Source organism: Anoplolepis gracilipes, chromosome 2, assembly GCF_047496725.1.
Source record: "Anoplolepis gracilipes chromosome 2, ASM4749672v1, whole genome shotgun sequence".
NCBI lineage: Eukaryota > Metazoa > Arthropoda > Insecta > Hymenoptera > Formicidae > Anoplolepis > Anoplolepis gracilipes.
In genome coordinates, this window is record NC_132971.1 from 10382294 (window position 1) to 10394931 (window position 12638).

Genomic DNA, 12638 nt, shown 5'->3' on the forward strand with positions numbered 1-12638 from the left:
AGTGTTCACATATATACAAAGTAAATCAAATTTATTTAAAAGTCGTTATTCTAAAAAATCAATAAAGAAATATTTTGAGACACGATTTTTTTTTAATATATTTTTTAAATATTTGAGAATTTTCATAAGCAATTAATAAAATTCTGGTCGGAATATCATTCATTTAATATAGCTAAAAAACTATTCACTTTATAATAATATCGTGCAATAGTAATTTATACGTAAAATTATTAAAATAATATCAAGTTTTATAATAAGAAGAAAATTATTTTAGATATATGTATATACACTTACACTCTTCGTGTAAAATTGGTTTCAGTATGCAAATATAAATTATATATAATTCTTTAATAAAAATTGTCCGTAAAGAAAAGTGTATAGAAACTAAAAAAATAAAGAATAACTTTTTAAAATCGTCTTTTCTCCTACTCACACGAATGCGACTAGAGATTACACGCACAATAAATTTCGAGAAAAGCCGTCTTTTCTAACATTTGAGTCGAGTTTTGAATTACATAATATATTTTTTGGAAATAACGGAAAGATACATGTCAACTGGATCGTTTTTTTCATTTAACAACCACAATGGGATTTATAGTGAATCATTCTTTGCCGTTGAACCCTCTACCTTTAGCATGAGAAAAGAAAAAACAAAACCAGAAGACCACAACGTGTCTCATTAAAGCCGACGACGTATAGTTTTCCACAGTAGGTGCGAAGGTGAAGGCGCGAGCCGATGAGGAGATGGATTTCGTGGAATAAATCGGTACCGTTTCTATCCTTCCACTCGTTTCTGTGCAACGTATATAAAGTCGAGTGATGGGAATATATCCGTACACAATTACATCTGATTGCGAATAATACGTCTTAGGTGAGCATATTATACAACAATTTGCGTTCTCTTAACATCTTAAACATTGGACGTAGTCGTGCACGAACGGATCAACTGTTAATTTTTCAACTTTCGAACATTTATTGCAAAATATAGTTGAATATGTATAATAAATGTATTAGAATAGAATTTTGTTATAAAAACAGTGAAGTGTCACATGCACATCTCAAAAGAAAAAGAATTATTTTACTTTTAGTTCAACGATATTCTGTGGCAAAGTTTATCTCTATAATTTCTACTTCTAAAATGATCTCGTATTTGAAGAATTACATTTTGGAATTGATTTTTTACTATATAATTACGTCCAATTCGGATAAAAGTATTACACGATCTATCTAATTTTATTTAATATGTTTTTAAGCAATTTCTTTCAATTTATTGTGCATCATGTGTTTTATGATTAAATTGTCACGTTTGATTTTTAAAGACGTGTCAAATAAAATTCGATTTTTTTTATTGGAAAGTGAACACATCTCATTTTGACATTAAAGAATGTGCAATAAGTGCTAATTAATTTTTCTCTAATTTTAATTAAAAGTTGTTTTCACTTTTAATTTGCTCAGAAACATTGTAATAAACTAAAATATATGTAGCTGATAATACATGTTTGTTTTCTATACATCAACCATAGTTATTAATATTTTATAAGATTATTTTTTTGTATATTTCTTCTGAAATGTGCGTACGTATGTGTACATTTTTTCAAATATTCCGATGCAAATTTCTGTCGAATAAACGTCCTATTACACATTTAATTAAATTTTTTGCAGCCATGAAATTTACACTGGTATATCTGTTCGCTATTAGCGCTATCGTATGTGTTTACGGACGACCGGAAGATAGTTATACCAACAAATTTGACAATTTAGATGTAGATGAGATTTTACACAATGAACGATTATTGAAACGATACATAGACTGCTTGATGGAAAAACCGAATGTCCGATGCCCTGCTGAAGCTCTTGAATTAAAGAGTGAGTATTATGCATATATATTATCGTGAATATTATATGTGACAGATAATTGCAATTATAACGCAGAAGATTTAGATTTATTAAGAATTGCAATTAACGCAGCATGCCTAGATAAGAGTATCCGTTTCATTAAATTAAACTGTCAAATTATATTAATTTAGTCAAATAGTCTGAATTTTTAAATTAAATACTTATAAAAGTAAACGATTATATATATATATATATATATATATATATATATATATATATATATATATATATATAATACCTTTCATCAAATAACATGGAGAAAATTAGAATACACATAAAAAGAATGCCTTTAAATTGCATTGTAAATTGTAATAACAACTCTTTATAAATTTATCTTATTTAGAAAAATATAGAAATAATAAATTTGATAACATTAAGTTAATACAAGTTATAATCCATTTACTTTGCTCCATTTATTTTGCAATAAAAGGCCTTGTATTTCTTAGAGAAACGAAGCATTTTATTGACATATCTCACACATCTCACATTGTAAAATAACGTAAAATATGTGGGATATGTCAATAAAATTCTATTTGCACAAAATTTGAAATTCTATCTATCTATCGATCTGGAATACCTGTTTTCTCAACATTGAATTTAATTGATTGCTAAATAACGTAAGTCTTAATTGAGATTCAATTCAATAAAAAATATAATCTTAATAGTTTAAACTAATATATCTTTAGCTATTTCTTGTTTCTTTAAACATGCGATACGACGAAGATTAATTTTGACGCTCAAATCAACTACATTAATATCAATTATATTGTTAAATTAATAAGAATCATTTAATTCTCGTTGTAGAGATCATGACTGAAGCACTAGAAACTGAATGTGCCAAGTGCTCGCAACAACAGAAGGACCGTGCAGTAAAGGCGATAGACTTTCTAGTAAAAAATAGAAAAGATATGTGGAACGATCTGAAGAATAAGTACGATCCGGAGGGTAAATATACGAAGAAATATGAAGAGGAAGCCTTGAAAAACGGAATCCATCTCTAATTCGAAATCAACGAGGAAAGAAATAGAGAAATATATATATATATATATATATATATATATATATATATATATATATATATGTAATATATGCGCAATTATTACAACACTACTATACAATGTAATTATTGTTAATTGCTTGATCGTCCTTCTAGCCACAACTTGACCTAATTAGCATGTAACATGCGTATTAGCTGCATGCAAATAAATTATCAACTATAATACATATGCGTCATACATAATATATATTCCGCATGTCACTCAATTGTACGTAAAATCCTCTTCGCGTTCTTTACATTTGAATCTTAATCGTGTGTCTTTACATACTTTGAAGAGACTTTAATGTAAAAAAACAAGCAGTTATCATCGAGTGGAAGATTTCTGCTTGAAGCAAAAAACTTTTTCCGACAAACGCTGATTTCATCACGAGAAAAACAATTATAAATCAACTTATTATTATCGATAAATCTCTTCATTCTTGAGCAAGAACCATTATACGGTTGTTTTAGATATATACTGTTGAACAGATTAGACTTCTAAGTAGTACGTTAAAAAACTGCATGACGGAATGAACGTTTATTGGAAAAAGCTTTTTATTCAGGTGAGCTAATTATCCGTATGATAATTATTTGTTTTTTGAATTGAAATCTCTTCCATGTATATAAATAAGTAATATCTATTTAATATCTCGAGATTTATTAATAATAAGAGAAATATTTATCCAAGACCACACAGTTTATTTATAAAAAAAAAAAAAAAACTGGAACCTGTATCAAGCGCGTTTGATAGGTGAGATCATATTAATTTATCTATATTAATATTCTATCTATATTAATATTCCATTATCGGAACGTCCGTATCGTCGTCTGTCGTTTCTCCAATGTCGGCACAGGCATAGCACAACTCGCCAACATCTTTCCAGCACTCGGAGCAATGGACGAAGGTACATCCCGGTGTCGTGCATCTGCGAAATTGCGGACCTTTCCTCGGTTCTGCTTCGCCGCAGACGAGACATTTCTGACGCGCCCGGGCGAATAACACCAGCCAACCGCAGAGCTTTGGCCAACGCAGCCTCAGAGCGATCCATGGATCCATGTCGTACTCCAACCGACGAGTCCTCACCAGAGCTCTGATTTTGGCTCGCATAAACCTGGGATCAAAGACAGATTTGATTATGTATATATATTGAAAGATGTACTTTTAATTATTTGTCTGTTGTAAAAGATTTTGGATTATTTGATCGGCATCGAATTTTTATTCCGGGAGCACGATTTTTCGTTGCTCGAAATAGTCGAAGAGAATTCGGTGACTATCCTAGTCGAGTCTGCTTTGAATCTCAACTCGCGTGACACTTGATGCCGTATTTTTACCTAGCGTGTCCAAGTCTGCGTCTCAGACTCTCGTTATAGAGGTACAGCACGCGCCTCTTCTCACGTTTCCTGTAGAAGAACGAGCAGATCACGCGCCGCAGTCGCTGAGTGTAAGCGGCGGTAAATAACAACAGCCAAATACCGAGATAAGTCGAATAAATCTTGAGAATCATGCGATCCGGTACTTTGTTGGGCCTCGGTAAACATGCGCTATTGGATACCACGGTCTTCACTCGTCTCTTCACGTTGAATCCACGAATGAGCCTGCGTATCAGAGATGCTATCACTCCAATTCCGCGGACCTCCAAAACCATGTCATGATGACCCGCCTAGAAGAAATTAAAATTGAAATTTCAATCGGAACAAGAAGGATAAATTACGTTATATAACGCATTAGGAAAAACCTAGTGTTAATTTCTATTCATTTTACCAGAGATGTGCAAAATGGATATATCCAAATTTATTTGAAATAGAAAATGCAAAATACAAAATAATTGTTAAACATCCATTTAAAATAGGAAATGAAAAATAGACATTTTTAAAATATTTAAATTCTTATATTTATTTATATTTAAATTTGTATTCTTATCATCTATCTATTAGATTAGATTAGATCTTATACTATCCGTTCTTATTTTTTACGTGAAATTATAGATCTGTATTCTAGCATCATTACATGATATACGATTGCATGAATTATATACACAGAATGACTAAATTACTAAATATTTAATCTAGGATTTATTTTACAATAAACAAGTGCAATGCAATGTTATATTAATATCCATTTATTGATATTTACGACTAATATTATCGATATCTCGATTAATTTTTGAATTTGCAAAAAAAATTTCTTTGAAATAGAAAATGGATAAAAAAATGTAAAATGGCTTTTGAAAACATGTATTTTAAATGCAAAATACAAAATAGACATTTTACATTTCCATTTTAAATGCATTTATTTCAAATATTTCAAATAATGCACATCTCTGCATTTTACATATGCTATCCAATTGCTTAAAGACCCCTGTTTCTGTCACTGTTGAGGTATTAATTTATAATATCGAAAAAGAAAAATTATACGATTTTTTTTATATTACATATCGAAATAAATTAATTAAAATTTTTTCACAAAAAAATCTGCTGATGAAAAACGATAAACTTATAGGATTTGTAATAGATACGCTTCAAAAAATCTCTAGATTGAATTTGAAAAATCTATCGACGAGAATGGTTAAATCAAACATTGTAAACTAAGAACCTGAGTATATTCCATAAAAGCGTGTCTTCTGACCAAATCGAGCACTTCGAAGAATAGCCTGTCAATCAGTATAATCGTTGTCACACTAATCATCTCGAGTATCAACTTCACCGTTTGACCAGTCAGATGTACTCGTTCAATCTTGCTCGGCCGCAAACTGTACGGATCCACGAATTTGGATCTCTCAATCTTCTTCAAAGGTAATAGGGTCAAGCTGCCGCGAGCCTTCCGTCTCGCGTCGATTTTCCGAAAGTACGAAGTCACGTATATGTTGTCGTGCTCGATCTCATTGAGATATTTATCGTGGTACGTTTGAGCGTTCATAATGATTCTCAAGAAAATGAAGGACAGGCATCTGGATGATTACGTGAAATATATTTGTCCCTGCATTAAACGAATATTGCCGGAAACAATTTTGTATCTAAAGAAACAATTGTACGATTTCGTTAAAAAAGAGGGTCTTTACAAGAGAGAAATGTTTGCAAAAAACTTTACACAACATAAATCGCCTTGTTCTTGACATATTTACAAAAAATTTTACACAAGATGAATCATCTTATTCTTGATATAATATTGTAAAGAATCTATTCATAAGTAATATGCTTGGAATTAAACGGCGCTTTCTCTCTCTCTCTCTCTCTCTCTTTTATAGTTCTTTTTTCAAGATATTTTATATACTCAAAGATTTTTATATACTCTTATTGTAATTAAAAAATTACCAACCTTTAACGTATCTATCTCCAAAACTATAAGAGAATGCCTGTTAATTTTAAATGTTACTCAAGAATGAACTCTATAATGTACAAAGTATATCAAAGTCAAGATGATCCGTATTGTACAAGTTTTTGTAAAAAATTATGAAAAAGATTTTTTTTTTATTAAACTAGGGAAAATTTTTTTTTCCTATTTTTTTCTTTTTACATTAAAAAAGAATTATAATTAGAGTTCAAGTTTATCTCGAAGATTCATCTCGTCGTATTCACCTCTTGATAATCATCATCACCGATTCCAAAACCTTTCGGCGTGAATTGAATTCGTGCATCACAGCCTTGGCAGCATCCGTGGCGTCATGAAGATCAAGAATTACCGGCATCTTCTTCACTCTGTACTGTAGTTTTGCCTCCTTAAGGCTCTTGCTGAATGTATCCCTGGCTCCTTCGCAAAAAGACGAAAATATTACAGGGAAAAATGTTACAACGCGTTATTTAATAACGCTAAATTCTTCTCGACACGCGAATAAATATATCATAAATTAACTGAATGCACGTACTCACTTTTTAAAGCAACATAGCCCTCGCCAATGCCGGAGTCCACTTTTCCCTCGGGATCGCAGATGTTGGAACCACCGAGTGCCTGCACCAGGTTGCATACGAAGGTAAGTTTCATCGGCCAACACAGCAGCCATGCCGCGAAGACCGTCACCGTGTCATAACACTTGTCGTAAGCGTCACTGAACATATCTCTAAAATTTTATTACATGTTAACTTTCATAATTGAAATTAATACAAAGTAAAAATATAAAGAAATATAAAGTTGAAAAAGAATATTTAATTCAAATCAATAAAACAATATTTTATATGCTCATAATTTAAGGAACTTAATAACGATAATATTTTCGCTGCGAACAATTATTACGAAGAATCGAATAGATACACGCTCTCCCTTTCCTTGTAATTTCAAATTATTTGTCTAAAAATTACGCAGTCGAGAGATAAAACAAATTATTCTACGTATTCTTTCTTTAATCGGTTTTGACGAATCACACGTCATTGATATTGTACCATAATTGGTATTATTAATACCATTTATTGAATCTGTGTAGAACTGTCAATTCTTTAACATTTAAAAGAAACATAGGTTTCTTGAATATTTTAATTGAAAAATATTTCATTATTATTTAGATTAATCCTGGATGAAAGAAGAGAAAGGATCCCTTGCCTGCATCGCTCGGCACCGCGGCTAAGCTGCTCTTCGCAACGCGTTTCGATTTTCTTCTTGTAATTCGCCTCGTAAACATCCGCCTCAGACTTTGCCTTCGCGATCTCTTTCTCATGTTTCTCCTCGATCTCGTCACTTCGTTTCGTATCATCCTGAAGTTCATCCAGATAGTCGTTCTCCTCTTTCAACCTCTTCATCTCCTCTTCGCCTTCGATTTCCTCGACTATCGGACTCATCAAATCTCTTACCGAAGATAAAGTATCTTTCAATTCGCTCGCATCCGCTTGCATGGCGAGCACCGCCTACGTATCATTAGATGTAATGTTTTTCTCGCGCAAAATTATTTGCATATAAACAATCGCTTTTTTTTTTTATTAAATTGCGTTTATATTATATTATACTATTTTAATAGGCGGATGTGTATATATATTTACCTGCTGGAAAGGCTTAAACATGAGATCAAAGCGCGTTTGAGTAAGATTGTACGTCAATTGCGTCGTACAAGCAAAAGTTCTCACCACCTCTTTGGCATTGTACGTTAAATTAAATATTGGTCCTGCGATTATGTATCCTAGGACGAACGCTCTCAAAACATTACGCCCAGATCGGCCGAGGAAGGTCGGGATTGTCAAAAGACAAATACATCTCACCTATTTGAAGAAACGACTTTGATATAAATCATTCAAATTACATCAAAATAATGGACGACAAAATTTATATTGTTAAACATTTTATGTATGTCCTCGTATGCTTAATCGAAAATATTAACGTCATATAACGTTTTCACGTAGCGAATCCAATTGATAGATTTTTTTTATCAAGTTATCATTTATCTTTGGCAGAAATATCGAAAGACATTTTGTGGAAATCATATATAAATTGCTTATTATTTATCATATCCAGAGATGTGCAAAATGGGTGTTCAAATTTATTTGAACTAGAAAATGCAAAATAGTTTCAACATTTCCATTTAAAAATGCAAAATACTTTTGTATTTTGAAAATTATTTTTAATTTTCAAACATCCATTTAAAGTAGAAAATGAAAAATAGACATTTTTAAAATGGTTTTTTAAAGAAAAATGATTTTTTAAAAATATTTATATTCTTATATTTATTTATAATTAAATTCTTATTCTTTTTATCTATCTAGATTAGATTAGATCTTATACTATCCGTTTTTATTTTTTACATGAAATTAGATCTGTATTCTAGCATGATATACGATTGCATGAATTATACACACGATGATTAAATTACTAAATATTTAATCTAGAATTTATTTTACAATAAATAAGTGCAATGCAATGTTACATAAATATCCATTTATTGATATTTACGACTAATAATATCGATATCTCAATTAATTTTTGCATTTGCAAAAAAAATTTCTTTGAAATAGAAAATGGATAAAAAAATGTAAAATGGCTTTTAAAAACATGTATTTTAAATGCAAAATACAAAATAGACATTTTACATTTCCATTTTAAATGCATTTATTTCAAATAATACACATCTCTGATCATATCGTATAATTATTAATAAAAAGGCACATTAAGTGAATAGATTTTATAAAATAGGTTTTTTATTGAAGCTACTAAATGATAAAAATATGATGGATACAGTAATGTAAGGGTAAATTTTTGGAAAGAAAAATCTCTCTCACATGATAAAAAGGACTCATTGTTATTACCTGATCGAGTAGCGCATCTTGATAAAATCAAAGTAAAACGATACGAGAAAATATCTCCAACGAAGGATATAGAATCGGGTGAAATAAGATGAAGAGATTACCTGTATCGATGATGCGCATCCTATCGATAATATCAGGACGAGGATGGCTCCCAGAGAGATGCTGATATACGCGTCAAATTGTAGATCGACGATTATGCCCTCGTATAGCACGACAGCTGCGAGAAATCCGAAGAGAAATCCGATAAAGACCCTCGCTTTTCGATGAGTGCCGATAGGATCGTAGCAAATGTGAAACAGGGTCGGGCATTTTTTCAGATAGTATTTCAGGAAATTCTTCCGTGCTCCCTCGATCAAACGACCGCAGCGATTAATCCGCTCCAAGCCGGGCATTTCCCTCTCTTTTTGCGAAATTGAAAATCCTCGCTGATAAACTACTTTCCAGCGGATTATGAAATGCAAAACCTTCAAGTTGGTCTCTGAAATGAGATAAATATCGAATAAAGTCGATTTTAGTTGCGAATTTTCTAAACTAATTTAACTGATTGTGAGATAGGTAACATGCATTGAGAATATTCATCATCAATTTTAATTTCCGATTAATTACGTGCTCGTTAATTTAGAATTTTCATCAAAATATGGATAAAAGAAAAGGTTTAAAATGTTTTACAAGTTAAATAAAAAGTATTAAAATAAATTTTGTTCACGAGACCGTGATTGCGTAGTTCAAAAATATGTAATGATTATTATTGTCGAGATCATATAATAGCGATTATATAAGAAGATTTCTATCGACATTTAGATAATGACGAAGCACGATGCGGCATTACGATTACTGCAGTTTATAGCAAGGACAAAATGTATCGGCGAAGAATTTCAATTTACAAATTAAAGAGATTCCTTTTTGATGGAAATGGATAACGAGAGACTGAAACAGTCATATCCTTTTGCGCAAGTTGCTTGTCTAAAAATCAAGGTCACGTAATACATCGCCTATGGAATACTTGAAAAGAGTTGAAGTACGAGAATTCTTTTCACGTATATAAAGGCACATCAATTCCTTGCTTGCTATGCGACTTCTCAACTTATACATATGTATGTTTTTGTACTTGACACGAATGCAACGATCATTCGACTTAATCTTTCACACATGCATCATGTATATTATCAATACATACAATAATATTTAATATAATTATTACAGTTTACACATCTCTTAACATTTGCCATAATTTATTTTAATTCTATTAGAAATATTTTTCTCGAAATATGTTACGTCTCTTTACATTAAATTTAATGATAATTAATAATAATTAACAAATATAACAAATTCGCAATGCAAAAGCTGAAAAATAATTCTCTGATTGATAATTTGATAACATATATAAAGTCTGTAATATATAATATATAAAATTTTTTTATTACTACCCACATACAATAATCTATAATAATATTAAAACTACTTTAGTCATATTAATAATTGGTAATAAAAAAAAATTTAGCGTGGAAATTCTCGTTGAGAAGACGAAGGTCTGCTACTCGACACAGGAAACAACTACGTCGCGCGTATTTTTCTCGATAAATTAAGGCAAGGATGATTTCGTGCAACTAACGAACCGTGTCCAAGCCTTCCTTATAAGACATTGGAACTAATGAGATTCCATGAGAAGTGAATCGAGAGCAACGCATCAATCTTGTCACGATGGGTCATCTAGTCGTCGCTCTTATCACCGTATGTGCCCTTTCGTTCTCCACCATTCTCGCAGAAGAAGCGCAGTATACTACGAAATACGACAATGTAGATGTGGACGCGGTGATAAACAGCGAGAGGTTGTTGAATGGATACGTGGGTTGTCTGCTCGATCGGACTCCCTGCACCCCAGATGCAGCGGAACTCAAAAGTAAGTATTTTGCGCGAAGAGCATTTTCCTATAATCTTTTATAAACTTGACACTATAATTGTTATATAACCGAGATGTTTTCAATATTTTTATATTAATTTTTTTATTGTAAATTATTAAAAATATAGATTAAATTATTTTAATATTTCTAATCAGATTATTCTAAATTTTATTATTGTAGATAATTTTTGTATAACGTATATATATGACACTTTGTATGTGTTAGAAAGAGAATATAATTATTTTTTATTTTTTGCATTGCGAATTTTTATATTAATATTATTTAATATAGAGACTTACAGTACTTACATTTAGAAAAATATTTTTTATATTAAAATAAAAAGCATTTATTGAAAATGTTAAAAGAAAAAAAAAGAAATAAAATGATAAAATGTAAATTGCATTTTATATAATATATTCAATTCCTTAAAGAAAATTTGCCGGACGCATTAGAGCACGACTGCGCCGGATGCAGCGAGATGCAAAAGAACGCGGCGGACAAAATTTCTCATCATCTGATCGATAACAAACCGGACGATTGGAAACTTTTGGAAGACAAGTATGACCCTACCGGGGCATATCGAAGACGTTACTTGGAGAATAAGTCTTCAGCGCAAGGAAGTCGATTGGATTGAAATCATTTCTTCGCGTCGGACCGTGATCTTTAATGCCGACCACGGCTATCCTTTGAACTTGATTGCTTGTCGTAATCCTTGTCACATTGTGGTTTTTTTTTACATAATGATTGCAAAAGATCCAGTCTTTCGTGTTCTATCATTCTTCAGCACGGAAATTTCCATGTAACAAAACAGAATAATTACAAAGATAAGATTTTTACATTGATAACAATTTTTACATTAATATTTTTTTTAATTTTCTAATTAAAACGCAAACAAGTTTGCACACGGATAAATTATGTTTTTACTTTACTGTGCGTCACTGCTATAAATGTTTAATTTAATAACAAAGTAATATTCTATAATCGTGATATATACTTTAATTAAATATAACAATACCGTCTTTTTATAAGTCTCTTTTTGTCTACATCATCTACGTTAAAATCATTAATGCGTACATAAATAATTTATTAGGCTGGATTATTATGCATATTTCAATATTGGCAATATATGGGCAAGGATTCGGCAATATTTCATGCAAAAATTATTTAATTTATAAAAAAGTATCGTAGTTGTTAGAATATCACAATAGAAAAAGTAACGCTTATTAGTGACGCACAATATTAAATAATTGTTTAATTTGTTATAATTGATTTGCTATAATTATCTGCATGTATAAAGATAGATAAACATCAATTTAGGCATAATTGTTCTTGCATCACGACAAAAGATTCTTCCAATGTTGGGATACATACAAACAGTGATAAATAAAAAAATAAGAAAGAAAAAAATAATGCTTATTAAATATAATACACATATATATAAATTATTAATATATTTGTTATTTTATACACGATTCCTCTCTTTGCCATCTACTCATCGTTTATGTAGTCTAATAATTTTATTTTGTTAAAGAACAAATTTTCATATTATATATATATATATATATATATATATTTACCTATAT

The 12638-nt window shown here is 30.6% G+C and overlaps 3 protein-coding genes across 3 annotated transcripts; 2 read left to right on the forward strand and 1 right to left on the reverse strand.

Moving 5' to 3' along the window:
- Positions 1-719: 719 nt before the first annotated feature.
- On the forward strand, positions 720-3120 carry LOC140676105 (chemosensory protein 3). Its single transcript, XM_072910791.1, has 3 exons — positions 720-871; positions 1663-1866; positions 2701-3120. The coding sequence occupies exons 2-3, from the start codon at positions 1665-1667 to the stop codon at positions 2895-2897; spliced, it is 399 nt and encodes a 132-aa protein (XP_072766892.1). The 5' UTR covers positions 720-871; positions 1663-1664; the 3' UTR covers positions 2898-3120.
- Positions 3121-3725: 605 nt separating this feature from the next.
- On the reverse strand, positions 3726-10366 carry LOC140676262 (protein sneaky). Its single transcript, XM_072911157.1, is given in 10 exon segments — positions 3726-4044; positions 4265-4593; positions 5526-5880; positions 6509-6680; positions 6800-6987; positions 7464-7765; positions 7898-8113; positions 9256-9549; positions 9551-9632; positions 10356-10366. Coding segments are annotated over 10 exon segments (2268 nt in total).
- A 443-nt stretch (positions 10367-10809) lies between these two features.
- On the forward strand, positions 10810-11863 carry LOC140676104 (chemosensory protein 4). Its single transcript, XM_072910790.1, has 2 exons — positions 10810-11054; positions 11487-11863. The coding sequence occupies exons 1-2, from the start codon at positions 10856-10858 to the stop codon at positions 11687-11689; spliced, it is 402 nt and encodes a 133-aa protein (XP_072766891.1). The 5' UTR covers positions 10810-10855; the 3' UTR covers positions 11690-11863.
- Positions 11864-12638: the final 775 nt, after the last annotated feature.

Bases quoted from the DNA above. Each gene is read 5' to 3' on its own strand.
- LOC140676105 (XM_072910791.1), top strand. From the start codon at position 1,665: ATGAAATTTACACTGGTATATCTGTTCGCTATTAGCGCTATCGTATGT. The intron at 1,867-2,700 runs GTGAGTATTATG...TTCTCGTTGTAG, and splicing joins TGAAGCTCTTGAATTAAAGA to AGATCATGACTGAAGCACTA.
- LOC140676104 (XM_072910790.1), top strand. From the start codon at position 10,856: ATGGGTCATCTAGTCGTCGCTCTTATCACCGTATGTGCCCTTTCGTTC. The intron at 11,055-11,486 runs GTAAGTATTTTG...AATTCCTTAAAG, and splicing joins AGATGCAGCGGAACTCAAAA to AAAATTTGCCGGACGCATTA.